Source organism: Oculina patagonica, chromosome 2 (assembly GCF_052425735.1).
Source record: "Oculina patagonica isolate OP01 chromosome 2, crgOcupat, whole genome shotgun sequence".
Classification (NCBI taxonomy): domain Eukaryota; kingdom Metazoa; phylum Cnidaria; class Anthozoa; order Scleractinia; family Oculinidae; genus Oculina; species Oculina patagonica.
In genome coordinates, this window is record NC_135759.1 from 41,983,786 (window position 1) to 42,001,153 (window position 17,368).

General features: G+C 39.1%; 4 protein-coding genes across 5 annotated transcripts in view; 2 read left to right on the forward strand and 2 right to left on the reverse strand.

Annotated features, from left to right (window-relative positions):
- Positions 1-17,368, forward strand: part of LOC144641559 (ryncolin-1-like) — an 85,289-nt gene that overhangs the window by 27,490 nt on the left and 40,431 nt on the right. The window lies entirely within an intron of this gene.
- Positions 1-17,368, forward strand: part of LOC144641477 (uncharacterized) — a 108,030-nt gene that overhangs the window by 17,307 nt on the left and 73,355 nt on the right. The window lies entirely within an intron of this gene.
- LOC144641526 (microfibril-associated glycoprotein 4-like) lies at positions 1,194-8,820 on the reverse strand. The gene is made up of 4 exons (XM_078500539.1): positions 7,812-8,820; positions 7,507-7,611; positions 6,997-7,380; positions 1,194-1,618 (listed from the first exon to the last, which is right to left on the reverse strand). The coding sequence occupies exons 1-4, from the start codon at positions 8,068-8,070 to the stop codon at positions 1,209-1,211; spliced, it is 1,158 nt and encodes a 385-aa protein (XP_078356665.1). The 5' UTR covers positions 8,071-8,820; the 3' UTR covers positions 1,194-1,208.
- LOC144641639 (techylectin-5B-like) lies at positions 15,806-16,627 on the reverse strand. The gene is made up of 2 exons (XM_078500687.1): positions 16,367-16,627; positions 15,806-16,167 (listed from the first exon to the last, which is right to left on the reverse strand). The coding sequence occupies exons 1-2, from the start codon at positions 16,422-16,424 to the stop codon at positions 15,908-15,910; spliced, it is 318 nt and encodes a 105-aa protein (XP_078356813.1). The 5' UTR covers positions 16,425-16,627; the 3' UTR covers positions 15,806-15,907.

The following is a 17,368-nucleotide window of genomic DNA, read 5'->3' on the forward strand; positions in this document are numbered from 1 at the left end:
TTTGTTATCAGGAGACCTGAGAGGAGTGCTGTTCAATGACATCGCCATTCTCGTCCCCATAGCCCTTTCGTTTCTCTTAGCCGGCTGAGCCTTGGCACGAGAAGACGTGTTGTTTCCAGGAAACGTGTTGTTCGGCAGTCCTAGATTCTAGGAATTCCGGTCTTCATGTATGCAGTCATGACGTTTCAAAAGAATGTATGAGAGAGTCGTTACGTTTTCGACTTCCGTTTAAGAATTCTTTGTTTCAAACAGCCAATCAAAAAAATTAGAATTTATTTAAAAATCCTTTGTCCCCAGAGACCTCTGTTGTCTCTTGCCAAGCCGGCTAAGAGAAACGAAAGTGCTATGGTAACGAGAATATGACATCACCAGCTAAGGAGGGGTCCAGGCTCCCAACTAAAGCAGACCGGCTGGTAGAAAAAAAGCCTGGGAAGTAGGTTATCCCAATCGTACTTTTTTTCCTGTGTAAAAACCGAGGGAAATGACACAAAAATGACAAGTTCCACCTCTCCATTATCGTGTAGTCACTATCCGTTAGCAGATTATTGTATAATCGGCCTTGGAATTAGGAAATGCATGCTGGGAATGCATGATTTCCGGAAATAACTGTGAGTTCTTAGCCATTGATGGTGACTTCCATGTATAATGCCTGGGTAACCTTCGATCAGGGCATGCGCAATGATTCTCACCGGCTTGCATGGGTGATGTCTTGCAAACATCCCTGCAAGTGACGCCTGTTTTAACTGGTCATGAATCAGTGTTGGACATTGGTGTTTTGGTGAAACCGGAGAAGCGCTGTGTTAACTGTGATGGACTAGCATCCTTTCCTATAGGAATATCAATACTGTAAATGTATTGGCCGAGCTAAATCTGCAGAAACGAGATTTGCCGATTTTGCTAAGCTTTATTGAAGGCCTTTTCAAGCAAGAGCCGGCGTTTGATTTCAAAGCGTGCTCTTAGTTAGGCGCAGGCGCATTATGTTGCTTTACACATCGGTCACATAACAACGGATACGCAATGGAGAAATTTTTGTAGCGCGTCCCAGTTTTGGCTGTTATACCAGAGTCGTGGAGCTAAAATTATTGAAATGTATGTTGCGAAACTATATGACCTATTTAGATTATTCCTCTGGGTATGATTTTTCTGTTCCTTCTCAAGGGATGACTAAAACAAGACCAGGAAAGGCAAGGAAAGAAAAAAAAAGAAAATTAATAAGCATGAAAAAATAAGAGTAATAATAAAAATAAGACAAAACTAATTTGTTTTTCAGTTATTTTAATGACCCAGTCACTGTGACATTTCTTTTCCAATCTCTTATTTGTACTTGTCAGCAAACAAGTAAAGACAGAAAGTTCTAAAAGTGCACTGGTCTGATTTTTTATCTCAGTTTTCTTGGCGGAGTAGTTAGGTCCTTTCCAGGTATACCAGTTCACACCATCACCGAATGAATCGTGTTTTCCGTGATGATACAAACCGTTCAGGTTAGAGGAACGACAGTCAACATACCACCAGGCTCCTTTCGCTTCCTTGGCACAGTCACCAGAGGAGATGTCATTATCTTGATCTTTAGTTGAAAACGGCTGACCAAGATGACGGGAAAGAGAATCACCAGCGGTACCTTAAAAACAAACAGAAATGTGACCCCAATAGAGAAGGGATGCACAGAGCGCTGCAGGAAGATGGGTAGGGAGGGGGAACAGGTCATTCGACTTTTTATAAACACTGAAAAAATGGTTTAATGTCTTTCAAAGTAGTAAACTACAGAATTACCCATTACAGAATAATTTCACTTTTTTAAACTGATCGACTAAACACTCCAGCAGTCAAAAAACCTTACATTTCCTCTATTATATGTGTTGTTTTTTTCTTACTTCATAAGTACGCTGAAATGTGAAAAATTTGACAATTAAGAGCGGAATTCTCTATCTTTTTAGAATTTTGGGACAAAAAGGTTACAATCGAATTTTTTTTTATTACGCCAAAAAGACCCTTTGGGTGAACTATTTTTGAAAATAATATGTAAAACTTCCAGCGAGTTTTATTTTTTGAGAAAACGAGGAAAGTTTGTAATTCGAGCTCATGATGTCTGAACGCCGAGGAAAACTAATTAATTGACAGCAATTTCGTGGCATTTTCGATGCGCTCGTTCTCAACTTCAGAAACTTGCCTTGAGTTCATTTTTACATGAGTATTTAATCATCCCTAGGTCTTGCTTTTAAACCGAAAATCTAACTGAAATATGTAATTGTTGACACATTTTTACCGCGTTAAAAATTCTATCGATCGCAATTTAATTTACATACCGAATTTGACCTAACTTCAGAGGGCTAGAACACCAAGGGTATACGCTTTTATCGGTAAAACATGGGTTCTTTGGAAAGCCCTATTCTTCCTTCTTATCATATCCAAAGCGTTAGTTTGGCCCGTAAAAAGTGAGTGCGCTAGCACGAAAAATAGACAGGCATTTTTGACATGTTTCCGCCATAATTTCCATTCTGCAGTCAACCGGGTAATGTCGAACTAAATTGTTAAAACAAATTAAATTTGGTCTTATGCTTCGCCGTTATCAGTTTTAATGAGTTTAATTTTTTGCTTCAAAACTACAATATCTCAATTTTTAACAGAAAGGAACAGTTTTAATAAAAAAATAAATAAAGCAACAAACAAGACATGCTCACCTCCATCGTGCCGCCGTTAATTTATGCGAGGGAAGAGAGTTGTCGCTGTATGTTGTTTTCATTTCCACTGAAGCGTTTCCTTCCACTTCTCAGTTTTTAAATATAAGAATACCCTTTTTACGTATATACATCTCAATTTAGACGACATTCCTGACATTTAGCAAGAATCTTATCCACCAAAACGGCAAATTCGTGCTATGTGCTGTTTGACTTTACTCGTCACGCAAGAGAATTTATTGATATCATATTTCAAACACAAGTTGACGTGACGTAGAGACGGACCATTGAAATTACCGGTGGGGTGTTAACTTCTTCCAAAAAAAAACTGTTTCAAGAAAAAAGGAAAGTGACATAGTGCATTGTTTAAAAAACAAATAATGCAAAGAAAGAACAAAACGAGCAGTAGTTGTGATATTTTAGCGGAGGAGTGGGGGGTGGGAGAAGGTTTCGTATAAGAAATTTTGGATTTTGTGTGGTGAACAGGGGAAAACGTTCTGATAAAGAGGGGAGATAATGAATTTCAGTTATAATATTTATAATAATTGTCGTATAAAATCTTACATGCGTTACGAAAAAGGCCTGTATCTTTAGGCAAAAACTGAACGTCGTGCAATGCTTGTGCCCTGGAATATAATCCTGCAGACACGTAGGCCCACTAACCCCCTTCCAGCTAATGGTCACTAATAGGTCACAAACAGGTAAAACTCTGCGTCCGCGTGACCACAATGTACACTGGGGGCTATTTTTCTTAGCGGAAAATTATTAAGTTAATCTATTTGCTATATGTGATAGATATAGACGTCCACTGTTCTTCTTACAGACCTTGTGAAATTTTGTCCGCCAAACAAGCCGTAGCCTGATCTCGCGGGCCTGATATTGCTTCAGGCAGTCGGTTTATAGTCCAGGTATTAGTTTTGGAGCAGCGCAAAAAATAAATAAATAAATAAATATATCAATAATAGAAAGTGTTTTGGGTTGTTCTGATAGACAGGGAGAATGAATAAATTGTTTCGCTACTTCGCCTGCAGAAGACCCTCGCAACTTTTTCCGCTCGCCTTTATTCTCGTTAATCGCATTTTTTCGTGCTACTCCCAAAGTGTTCACCAGGGTTCTTGGTCAGCCGTATGGTTTAAATTACCGTATTTTCTATCCATAACCTTTACTTCATGCTCTTTTGTGTAGTTAAAATACCGTTTATGTTCCTTTTGTCATAAATCATGGTTGCAACATAAACGTGTTCAATCCGCAATAATGTACCTTTGGGAAACTGTAAAACTTAGATGCCCAGGGAAAGTTTTTCGGGGCAAAACGAAGAGCAAAATCGCCTTGCTTTGTAAAACTGCCCCTTGGTCTCGGAGATCGACAAAAACAAATCAATCTGAAAATTTGACAGAAATTTGCCTTCCCTTAATAAACGCTCGGCCCGGATTAAACCCCAGCTTCGATTAAACGCCGGGGCCACCAATCCAAGTTCGAAATAATCACCGGGGGTGCTTAATTGAGAAAATACGGTAATACAAAAAAAGGGAACATCATGATCTGACATCCAAATACGAGGTGTAACCACCCTAAATTAATGTTTTTAATGTGTACGGATACTGGATCTTTCCATAATATTCGGACAAAATTTCTTCAGATCTGTAAGAAAGATAGTTGACGTCTAAAAATACACTGTTTTTATTTTATAAGAATCTAGTTAATAAGAATATCAAGGCTGAAATTTGCGAATTTTTAAGAATAAGGCTGAGATTTTGAAAAAAATATAACTTTGTGTTGAAACTTTGTATATAGAATAGAACGGACCGTCTCTAAACGGCAAAACCTTTTACTATCCAATAACACGATAAAAATTTGCACTAGCCAAAATGTTCGATGCCCACGATAGTTCGATGAACAGTACATGCAGTGCCGTAGCAAGGGGAGGGGCCGGGAGGGCCCGTGCCCCCCAGTTTTTTTCCCGAAAAGTAAAAACAGACCTGTATAAAATGTTGAAAAATAAAATTTTATCTCCCGAAAGGTTTGAAACAATAACATTTGTACTTCTTCACATTTTTTAACGTACATACGTGCTAATTAAAAGTTCTAAGGCAACTCAGACAGTTTTTAAATAACTACAAACTTACCATGATGACTCTAAAAGGTGAAACATTTGCTGGTTTCATGATACAGAGACAGTCCGTTTTTTTTTTGTAATTGACGTTAATAGTGTTATACTCTCTTCAATGTGCATTGGTTTGCTAAGACAGTGTAGAAAGTAACGAATTCGAAATATGCGTAAATCACAAATAGCTCTTGGAAAACGCTGGAAATAGCATTTCCAAGCCTCTAGATTTCAAAATATTCTGCGGAGGAGGGGGGGGGGGGGAGTATGCCCCCAGAACCGCAAGCAGCTCGCGCCTCCGGCGCTCACGTGCCCCTCCTCCCTTATTTTACCCTTGCGACGGCACTGACATGATCAATAGATACCCATTGCGTACTAAACGGAAATGTTAAACGATATAAACGAGTATTAGAATGTTCATAAGAATATTTTCATTCTAAATTCAGCAGAAAACCTGAGTCGGAAAAACAACAGATTTATCTAATGGACGTACAATAAATATAGGCAACTGAAAGCAAGGCTGATCGTATATTTCGTGAAAGGTTGACTTGGCGAGACACCGCCTCGACTTTAACCGATACAGAAGATTGCAACCGCATACATCTTTCTCTTCTTATTGGGACTCAATGTGGTGTAGCAAATCTAAATGACACCAGCTCGAAGAGCCGACGCAAATAAATTGCCCAATAACCCGTACACTGTATCAAGTTCCGTACTTTGCTGGAGGAGGGTGGGGGCAAACATTTTTGGCCTACTTGTCTGGAGGATTTTATTCTAGGGCACAAGCATTGCAGCGACATTTGGGGGCTACTGGGACCGTTTAGTTCGCCAATGGGGTAAAAGGGGAGGGATTTGATTATGCCTGTTAAATATATTGTCCCTTTCTTTATCAGAACGTCTTCCCCTGTTCCCCCACATAATCCAAATGTTTAATACGACCCCTCCACCCTCCCCCCTCCCCCCCCCCAAAAAAAATAATAATTAAAAAATAAAACTCCTCCTTTAAAAGATGACAACTACTTCTCGTTTTGGTTCTTTCTTTACCTTATTTTTTTAACTATGCACTATGTCACTTTCCTTTTTTCTTGAAACAGTTTTTTTTGGGGAAAAGTCAACACCCCACCGGTAATTTCAATGGTCCGTCTTTACGTCACGTCAACTTGTGTTTGAAATATGATATCAATAAATTCTCTTGCGTGACGAGTATAGTCAAACAGCACATAGCACGAATTTGCCGTTTTGGTGGATAAGATTCTTGCTAAATGTCAGGAATGTCGTCTAAATTGAGATGTATATACGTAAAAAGGGTATTCTTATATTTAAAAACTGAGAAGTGGAAGGAAACTTCAGTGGAAATGAAAACAACATACAGCGACAACTCTCTTCCCTCGCATAAATTAACGGCGGCACGATGAAGGTGAGCATGTCTTGTTTGTTGCTTTATTTATTTTTTTATTAAAACTGTTCCTTTCTGTTAAAAATTGAGATATTGTAGTTTTGTAGCAAAAAATTAAACTCATTAAAACTGATAACGGCGAAGCATAAGACCAAATTTAATTTGTTTTAACAATTTAGTTTGACATTACCCGGTTGACTGCAGAATGGAAATTATGGCGGAAACATGTCAAAAATGCCTGTCTATTTTTCGTGCTAGCGCACTCACTTTTTACGGGCCAAACTAACGCTTTGGATATGATAAGAAGGAAGAATAGGGCTTTCCAAAGAACCCATGTTTTACCGATAAAAGCGTATACCCTTGGTGTTCCAGCCCTCTGAAGTTAGGTCAAATTCGGTATGTAAATTAAATTGCGATCGATAGAATTTTTAACGCGGTAAAAATGTGTCAACAATTACATATTTCAGTTAGATTTTCGGTTTAAAAGCAAGACCTAGGGATGATTAAATACTCATGTAAAAATGAACTCAAGGCAAGTTTCTGAAGTTGAGAACGAGCGCATCGAAAATGCCACGAAATTGCTGTCAATTAATTAGTTTTCCTCGGCGTTCAGACATCATGAGCTCGAATTACAAACTTTCCTCGTTTTCTCAAAAAATAAAACTCGCTGGAAGTTTTACATATTATTTTCAAAAATAGTTCACCCAAAGGGTCTTTTTGGCGTAATAAAAAAAAATTCGATTGTAACCTTTTTGTCCGAAAATTCTAAAAAGATAGAGAATTCCGCTCTTAAAGGCTAAGAAATGTATCTGTAAATTTACCTGTGAGTGAGTATGATCCAAGGCTCAGCTGGTACTTAGTTTTCTCGCTCGTAACTGCAAACATGTCGTACTCAGCGTAAGCAGTTTTGCCTGCAGTGTCTTCCAGATCTACTCGAAGCCTGTTCTTTGTTTTCGTCAGGCGGTTTATCTTGTCCAGTCCCAGCCAAAACTCGCCATTCAGGTTACCGAAGCCACGTTTGTAGTAGGCCCAGTCGCGGTAGAAATCAACGGAGCCGTCCAGTCTCTTCTGGAACACTGTCCACCCCCCACCGGCTGTTGTTTGGTCACAGAACACATCAAAGGCACCTGAACCATCAGGGTCGATTATATAAACACCGCTTATTTTTTCACCAGATTTGTACAGCTCAGCACAGTTCTTCATAGCTGTCGAGCAAAAAAATCATTAGTTGGGATCTGATATTACAGCAGAGTTGCTCAACAGCGACCTCCCAGAAGTTTTTTTGAATAATCGGAATATAACTCTCAACACACAAACAGATCTGTTTTAACCTTTCACAGCTGTCTTGTTCCCTTTGAGGATGTTGATGTCATCTTGCACTTGAGTGAGTTGTTTCTTTATTTCTTGAATGATAACTTCAATCTTCTTGTTCGGCTCTGCATAATGCAAAATTAAACTTTTCAGAGTGGATTGCAATTCACTATAAAATTGGTAATAAAAAGCTTAAAATTACAGTAATATGAGATTCCATGTAATATGACTGGGAAGCTTGGGTTAACCAAATTCTACATTTTAATCCCTTCAAACAAATGAATTCTTAGCACAGAAAAGTTAAACTGATCTTATCTGTAGTTACCTTTTACCGAAGTCTTGTTCCCTTTGATGATTTCACCTTCAACGTAATTCAGTTGTTCCTTCTTTTCGTGAAGGATAGTTTCAATTTTCTTGTTCGGCCCTGCATAGAAGCTGTTGTACACGTTGTTACAATGCTTTGTGGCTGTAGAACTGACTGGGGTGCTATTGGCGCTATTTCCTGGCGTAGCTGAGGCTTGACTCGTTAGAAACGACGCCAAGAACAGCAAACTGCAACGGAAACTTGAGGAAACACAAGTCATTGTACGAATTTGATCAAAGCCCAACTTAACCGTAGTTAACTGTGTCACGGACTGGTGAAAAAAGCGGATTTGACTCACCTTTAGTACAGCAAGGTGTTTGCGTCACTGAATTCGGTGCAAGGCAATTTTCATGTTTTCGGATGCATCTGTCATTGGACAATCTTTTGACAGCTTCAAAATTGATGACAGCAAAAACAAGTAAAAACATTCCGGCTTCTAATTAGTGAGGCCCTGTAAGGGAGGGTCTTCATGTCCCCCGTCTGAATTTCAAACCTTTTCATGTCGCAATTTTAAAAGGTTTGCATGTCGCTGTCGGGATTTCGAATTCGTAAATGGTCGAGTCCGGAGTGCATAACCTAAAATAATGCGTTCTCGTAATTCTGTCGCCATAATATTCCCTATTCTTGGATTTGTCAATTAAATCTGTTGGCACAGACGAAGGAGACACCTTCCTAGGGGGGTTCTGGGTGCATGCTCCCCCAGAATATTTTGAAAAACTGAAGTTTTTGCTCTTTTCTTTGTTGCTGTCGTTATTTCCCGGGAGCATCTTGTCGTTCGTCGTCATTTCAGCTCCTTCATGTCGCCGTTTCAGAGCCGCGTCGCCAGTCGGAATTTACCCTAACAGGGCCTCATTAGTCTTTACGTAGAAATCCTATTGCTAGTTTGCCTAATTCGATGGAAAAATTTTCTCTTTTCCTCGGAAAATGTGTTACTAAAGTTAATAAAATTGTTAAAACCGACGCTTACCGGTATTTCAATTAGACTGAAAGCGTTTTAGTTAAATTGAGGTCTCTATATTACCTCGGCGGGAAAGATTAATTACACTGTAGTGATCTGTAGTTGGGCAATCGTACGCGTCGAGTTGTATGATGGGCGAATACTAGTCGTGTGATATGGAAAACAAAATCTCCGATTGTTAGATATATCGTGGAAGGGTAGTTTGTGGCGTTTTAAAGCGCCCGAAAGCGTTCTAATTAATAGTGCCTATTTTTATCTCAACACCGCCATTAATCCGTCCGCCATCTTGGAAACAGGATCTGCCAGTCGTCTCTCTTCTTTCCTCCTTCCCATCATCCTTCGCGTGTTGCAATTTTCGCACAATAGACGACTGGGGACGAGTCAGCTGTTGCAGATGAAGGACGGCGTTTGATCGATCTTTGAATGCACGCGTCTTTGTATCGCCCGCCTACCAGGTGAAAGAGTAGTATGCGCGACATTTTTGGGCTGAAAAAAATGTCGAACTCACTAATAAAATATCAAATACATGGCAATTTTCGAACGAAAGATAGATTTTCACTAACAAGCAATACGTTGATTGATGTGGATTCCCTGCAGATTAATCTGGAGAAATGTCTGAAAATCTTGCCAGATTACTGGGCTTTTTCGTAGTTTCGACGTAATCTTTGGAATGACTGCTATTGTTAACAACACCGAGACCATTACATAGCTTGAAAAGTCCTTTTTTCGGGGTCCACCAGAACGTGATTCTTAACAGCTTAAAAGTGATTTTGAATAATAAGAATTAAACAAAACAATACTTCAATATTTTGAGACATTATCACTTCAGGTCCGCTTTTGTCAAAATCTATAAACATAATAGTAAAAACATAATATATAAGTTCGGTTACTATTTAACGTTTGTCACCTTGAAAGAAAACAAAATATTTGAGAAACAATTCAAAAAATAAATAGAAAAAGGTAGTTAGGCATGATTGTTGTTAGAAATCGCAACTTTTCCATTAGACTCAAAATAACTGACAGAGTTTTAATATGCGTAGCTGAGAAACGCCCCAGGCAAAACTGAAAAATTTTCTGCGCTAAAACCAAAAAAAACAGTATTATTTCTAGGCGACTTGCTCCCGTTGCTGACATTTTCAAAAGTTTACAGTGTTTAAGCTTATTTTGTGAAAGCTATAAGGCAAGCTAGCGAAAAACTTAAACGCGGACATGACTACTGAGCACAACTCGTTGCCTTTTCATGTTTGGAATATTTAATCACAGTTTTAAAACAATAGAACTGTTAAATTGTTTTTCCTTTGACAATGCAAATTGAATCACACTCATCGATGTTTCTTCTGTTCACGACTGATCACCGAGTGTCAGGAGTAAACAGTCTAACCTGGTTTACGCGTTTTGATTGAAGCTGATCAGCCAAACTGAAGATTTGTAGCTAGTGTCTGATGATTGAAGTTCACCAAGAAAAAAATAATTTCGACAACGTTTGGAAACATATCTCAAAGACGGTGACTAAATAAGACTCCGTGGCTTATCATTCAACATATTTCTTTTTCCAGACTTAATAAAATCGACAGCTTTCTTGTGGATTTAAGAAAACCTAGCTTCTCGATCGAGCAGGTTATTTAAGTATTTCGAAGAAACAAAAAGAAAAGTAACTCAGACGAGATAGCTGAAAATAATTGAAATGAAATATTAGTGGCTAAAAGTGAATTTAGTTTGAAGATCGAAACAATTTACCTCAGTGAAGTTCACAAACACAACCACTGAATTCGACCAACATTGAATACTCAATTTTATCTCGCGCAGTAAACATCTTGAAAATCAGTGAAACTGGACTTACCTTTCGCACGAGCCTTCAGGTCCGTGTTGCAAAACATTCGCCAAAAGCGTTTTAAAACATTTTGTCTAAGTTTAGAGAGTCACAAACCCTGAAAAACAATGAATATGCAATCATATTGAGAAGAAGTCTCTTGATGGAGTAGTGCCATATGAGCATGGTGAGTGTAATTTCCTATACCGTATTTACTCTAATAAGCGCAGCGGCGCTTATTTAATTTTCGCGCCGCATCGGGACTGCGGCCCTTATTCGGGGGCGCCGTTTATTAACTTTCTTGTCCCAAATACGGTGCTTTTTCGAGGGCGGCGCTTATTCGGGGCGGCGCTTATTCGAGTAAATACGGTATCTCTCTCCGTTCTTCCTTGCGCCTTTCCGCAAGAAACGTCTCTCATAAGAAGCTTCCGTGGATAACGGGAAGGTAGCCCATAGATGTGTCACATTATCATTCAACTTTCTTTCTTTGTCTGAGCACAAACAAAAGGCCACAAAAAGTGTTTTGATTACTTTGGAGCTGAGATAGCGTTTTTTTAAATATTATTTTTACTGCATTTGATTTGATGATTAAAAAACTGATATTTGATGAAGATTAGTTTAACATTTGTCATCACGTCACTAAACCGGACTAAATAACCACATTCGTTCCGTTTCTTTTCTTTATTCAAAAACTCCTTCCAACTGATGACTGAATGAAATTTACAGAGGCGTGAAGAGAAATAGTTATGTAATTTATTTAGCTTTTTAAAAGTGAAGGTTTTTAGTGTTTTTTCTTTCATTTTGTAAAGGCGATTTCACTTTTTGCGCCCGTCAAATCCGGATGCAAAACAGGAACTTCATATTCAATCGACACGTCATCTATGAGCTGTTTTGAGACAAGTCAGCTGTGAAGTGACTACATGGTTATGTCTGTCACTATTCCACAACAGCAGACCGCGTTTGTGCCGTACAACTAAAGGGTTCAACCAGTTGAAAGCAAAAATGATTAATATGCCATTTTTCCTTGCTGTCTTATTTCGTTAAGTCTTTAACTGATGCCAAATTATGCAATTGACGTGATCTGTCCACAGGCGGCCCAGGCCGCGGTGGTATGTGCATGTGTGATCAATGTGATTATAATTTGGCCGATTGCGTAAGTCTGGTTCAGCCGTTTGAGACAATGTATGAGAAAGCTTCGAAGATTGCTCTAAATACTACATCTGTAAAGGAACTTGTATTTCTTGCATTATTTTGCCTTCTCTGTGTTCCTTGGGTGGGATTTAGGCCATTTAAGCGATTTTCGCTTTCGACGGTTTCATCACGTCACTAAACCGGACTAAATAACCACATTCGTTCCGTTTCTTTTCTTTATTCAAAAATTTTTTCCAACTGATGACTGAATGAAATTTGCAGAGGCGTGAAGAGAAATAGTTATGTAATTTCGTTCCGTTCTCGACGGTTTTACTCACAGGCGTTACCAAAAAGAGAGGAGACTACTGGGTACTTGCTGGCATGGGCTCGAACACGGCCTCAGTATTGTTCCTTGACGAATCCGTAATAGGTCTAATAGAATGGGTCGAAGAGAAGAAAACGAGAAAAGAGAAAGGCGGTAGCCAGAACATGTAAATCCATGGACAATTTTGTCCGTAAAATGCAACGCACGGAAGAAAGTGATTTTCTGTGAGCGAAAAACATCCGAGGGCTGAAGAATGTTTTTCTAAAAAGACCTTAAAACAATATAAGGGGTATCAAATGGTCTTTGCGAGCATTTGCGAGCATGCGAGCACAGCGTTTTTCTTTGCGAGCACGAGCATTGACAAAAATTAGCCTTGCGAGCAACGAGCACTTTTCAAAAACCTACCTTCACTAAAAACCGAGCATGCGAGCACTTGTAAAATTGTGCGAGCACGAGCAAACGAGCACCCACTAAAATTTTGCGAGCATTTGCGAGCATTGCGAGCACTGCGACATTTTGAGGGACCATTCATGACCCCTAATATACCAGAATTATTGTCGTTGCTTCCTTCGCTTTCAGCTGCCTTGCTTCCTAACAAACTGTCTTCAAAACGCACGAAATGCCGTATCAGCTAACCTTTTTTTTAAATTTCCAGGGGGAATGGATACCCCCAGACCCCCCTACGTTCTCACGCCTGCGGCGCACATGCGCACCCCTCATGAAAAATCCTGGTTACGGGTCTGGAAGAAACGGTTTTTACTGTATTGTAATGTAACGTAAAGTAGCTGTCTCAGTATTGTAAGTAGCGAAAGCAATTATACTGTAAATGTTGTTAAAATCGTCCTGTAATATAAGTATTGTATAAAGTATCGTCAGTAATTTAAGTAAGTAAACATGTTTTTGAGTGTTGCAATAAAACGTCCTGTAAGATAAGTATTGTTAGTATCGCCAGTACTAAGTTAAGAATGTAAACATCTTATTGTGTGTTGCAATAAAAAAAACTTAACGAAATGTTTGGCAGGATAGTTTGAACGTAAAAAATGGAAATGTTGAGCTATGAAGAAAAGAACCAAAAAATGTCGGAGTTTCTTTTAAATTGGTAATTGAATTGGAAAATTCAAGCACAGGTGGAAAATTGTTAAGGAAACTGGAGGAAATGTGTGCCTTTATAGACTACGAGCAGTCCCTATTTTTTCGCAGAGTCCGTCGAGTTTGAAGCGAAATTTTTTTCGAAGAGTTCGTTGAGCTTGAAGCGAAAAAAAATTACGCGCGGGGGGAGGAGGCGGGGCGAGGCGAGAAGCGAAAAAAATAGGGACTACCCGCAAAGCAACAGTGTTTGAATTATGCGTTGCTCTCACAACGCAAAAATTCTTGCAGCGTTGACAGCAAGATGTCAATACGTTGTCAACACTTGAATTGCGAAGCGATGGGATCGGAAGCTTTTGAGCTCTAGAATTCACTTGAAATCGCTTCTTGAGACTTACTTTGTCGCTATAATATTGCATCTCAGAATAACATTTTTAATTCAGTGTATGTGTAGCAAGTCTGCCAAAGTACGCAGCGAAAATAATAGAGGAGAATTCAACCAAAAGTAGCTTTATTCCACCGAAATTCAAGGCTCATAAACATGACAACGGCTGTTTTGCGGGAGCTTCGTAAATTACCACAGGCAGCCCAAGCTCTCTATCAGATTACCTTTGGACGTGACTCTTGCTTATGAGCTCTTATGAGCGGTGTTGTTTTACAAAGATTCGATTTATAAGGGTTTGTATGGGAAACAACGGTTTTGCTTTAAAAGTAAAAAAAATATATATTTTGTGAATAAAGACTTACCCTGATTCGTTGTTTCATTCTTTGTTGTTTGCCAGCTTCTCAGGTCGAAGGCGTTTGAGCGCAGAATTGCGTATCAAGTAAACTGACATGGAACTTCAACATCTCTTCTTTGATTCTGCGGAGGAATTGGGTCGACAGGACTAATTTCAGATGATTTATTCGCTTCGAGCGGCGAGCACTCCGGAAATCAGTGTACAGCCTTGTCTTTATTTTAGCAGTGGACACCTAAATAACGATAACTCGCCGAAAACGCGTTGGATCGACCCTAGAAGCTGGCAAACAACAAAGAATGGAACAAAGAATCAGGGTAAGTCAACTTTATTCACAAAATATACATTTTTTTTTACTTTTAAAGCAAAACCGTTGTTTCCCATACAAACCCTTATAAATCGAATCTTTGTAACACAACACCGCTCATAAGCAAGCGTCACGTCAAAAGGTAATCTGATAGAGAGCTTGGGCCGCCTGTGTACAAGCCGGGAATAAACACATTTAAACAAACAGAAGCGCTTTAAACACTTACATCAAGCTGCCTTTGCATTAAAGAACCCATAGAGCTGAATCAGTGTTGAAAAATAAACATTGCTGGAACTGTATAAATCACCAGAGATTAAACTCTGCAGACGATTCATCAAAAAAGCTTTGAGTTAGATGCATACGTGACAAACCCAACTAAGTGCAGCGGTGTCAATTGACCCGGGCAATTGACAATACGTCAAAATGCGGAAATATTATTGGACACGGCAAATTAGATTTGAAATCGAAGCCAAAATTCAAACTCGACGGACTCTGCGAAAAAATAGGAACTGCTCGTAGTCTAGTGCCTTTACGGTTTTTCCGAGCTTGCAAAAGAGTGCTCATTTGCAAATGTCGTCCAATCAGTTTTGAGCATAAACTATCGAAGTCCATAAATCGCAGTTTCTTAACGGACTTAGGCAGTGTGCGCGTTGAGGGTGCTGACCGATAAAAAAAAACTGACTCGTGGAACAAGATTAACGTTTGACTCTCGAGTTTTAGGGTGCATTTTTTTTTGGGGGGGGGGGGAGGGGGGGTACACATTAGGCATGAATAGATTGTGCTAGTCAATTCAGGAAAAGTTGCTTCACAATATACCCAAAAGTTGCTCCAAAGGTGCTCAAATATCAAAAAGTTGCCACCAAAATTTAGAAAAGTTTCTTGCTTTCTAGAGTCGTTTTGTTTTAGATAAATACGCAAAACGTGTTTGTTTGTTTGTTGCCATTTAAACATTTTCATTAAATATTCTTACAATCATTAAAAGAGGCAAAAAAGCCATTGTTATGCTGTGTGCTGCTCACAAGTATTTTGATAAAAAAAAATTAAAAGAAATTTAAAAAAATAGAAAAAAAAATCGGTTTTGATAAAACCAGGATTAATAAAATCCTTCGAAATGAAACGACCTTTAATGGTTTGGATCGGTTTTATATCAATTTGTTGCTCAAAAGTTGCCAAGGAAGGCAAAAGTTGCCCTAGGTTGCTGGTACTACAAAAAGTTGCTCAAAACGCTAAAAGTTGCTAAAAAAGTTGCCGAGCCGAATCTATTTATGCCTAGTACACATCCAAGAATCCGCAAGCCAGTTTCCCAGTTTTGGAAACGCTAGCTCAGTTATGCAGCTATAACCTTTAAAAATTTAGACCTAGTTTTCCTTATTAAAACTTTCCTTGCTTGAAAGGGAAACAGAATAGAAAGGGAAAGGAAAGAAAGGGAACCATAATCAAATATGGAATTTTGTCAAGTAATTGGTTAAAATTTAGCGAGTACTGCTCATTTCATTAAGCGCAACGATAAAGGTGATAGAGGAGTGGTTTCGCTGGTTTTCAAAACGCCCCATATCCTGCATCCTCTTTTGTCAGAATACATAATCACATAATGGCAAAACTTATAGTTTTAATAAATTTAATCAACCAGTTGCCTTCAGATGTCTTTTTCCAGATTTCTTATTTGTACTTGTTAACAAGCAAACAAGAAAATACAGAACGTTCTAATAGTGCACTGGTCTGATTTTCATCTCAGCTCTCTTAATAGAGTAGCTATATCCTCTCCAGGCTCCCCAGTTTACACCGTCAAAGCCTGAGTGTTTTCCGTTATGATAGAAACCGTTCAGGTTGGAGTCGTTGCAACTATAGTACCACCAGGCTCCTTTACGGTCCACAGCACAGTTCTTGCTCAAGCCGTCATTATCCTGATCTTTGGTCGAGAAAGGGTGCCCACGATGATAAGAAAGAGAATCACCAGCAGTTCCTGAAACAAAACAAAAAACAAGGCAATTTTAACCTTAAATAATTAGAGAGAATAAGAATAGTACGTATCATTTGACGAGTTTAACGAGCTTTCCACAGTAATTATATTTTTTTAAAAAATCTCAAATTTAATTCCCTTTTAAATGTCCTCCTTCCTTCCAACAAAGTTCGGAAAAACTCTATAAATATTATTTACTAACCTGAATACGATCCAAGGCTGAGCTTGTACTTAGTCCTCTCGCTCGTAACTGCAAACATGTCGTACTCGGCGTAAGCAGTTTTGCCTGCAGTGTCTTCCAGATCTACTCGAAGCCTGTTCTTTGTTTTCGTCAGGCGGTTTATCTTATCCAGTCCCAACCAAAACTCTCCGCTCAGGTTACCGAAGCCACGTTTGTAGTCGGCCCAGTTGCGGTAGAAATTAACGGAGCCGTCCAGTCTCTTCTGGAACACTGTCCACCCCCCACCGGTATTCCAGTTCGCGATTGAACAACATTTTATGATAATTCAATCGTCTTGTATAACTTTGATTAGTTTCACAAGTAATACTGGTTAAAGTGTTGGTGAAACCAGTGAAACGCTATGTGTTAACTTTAAAGTACTAGCATCATATCTTATAGGAATATCAATAATTTTATTGCCCGAGCCAATTCTGCAGAAACTACATTTATTGATTAAGCAACGATTTTCAGAAGGCCTTTTCGAACTAACTCCCGCGTTTGATTCCCAAACGCGCTTTAATTCCGTTCCCTGAGCCAGCACGTATTCGGTCAGCGTTGAGCGAAAGCCTAACGGCTCTAAGCTGATGGCAATTTAAAAACAGGAACCAGAAATTCCCCGTTCCGGGTTGATTGTATGGGTGCGCCAAAGATTGTAGAAGAAATGAATATGTTTTTAACAGCCAATCAGATTTGGTTGTGTTTTTGGCGGGCTTTCAGTCTAGCCCAGAAGTCTCGATTATTGGTGCCGACCTAAAGAATCGCGGCCACTCGGGACGAGATCGGACCAGACGCATTATGTTGCTTTACACATTGATTACGTCATCAGTCACGAAAAGAAGTAGAATATTTAGCATGAATGTCTCAGTTTAAATTCTTGTGCCAGAGTTTAGGAGGTAAAGTTTTTTAAAATATATATTACGAAATACACAGATTATTTCCCTGGGCAGAGGGGATCAAAGGAAGAAGAGGAAAGTTAAGCATGAG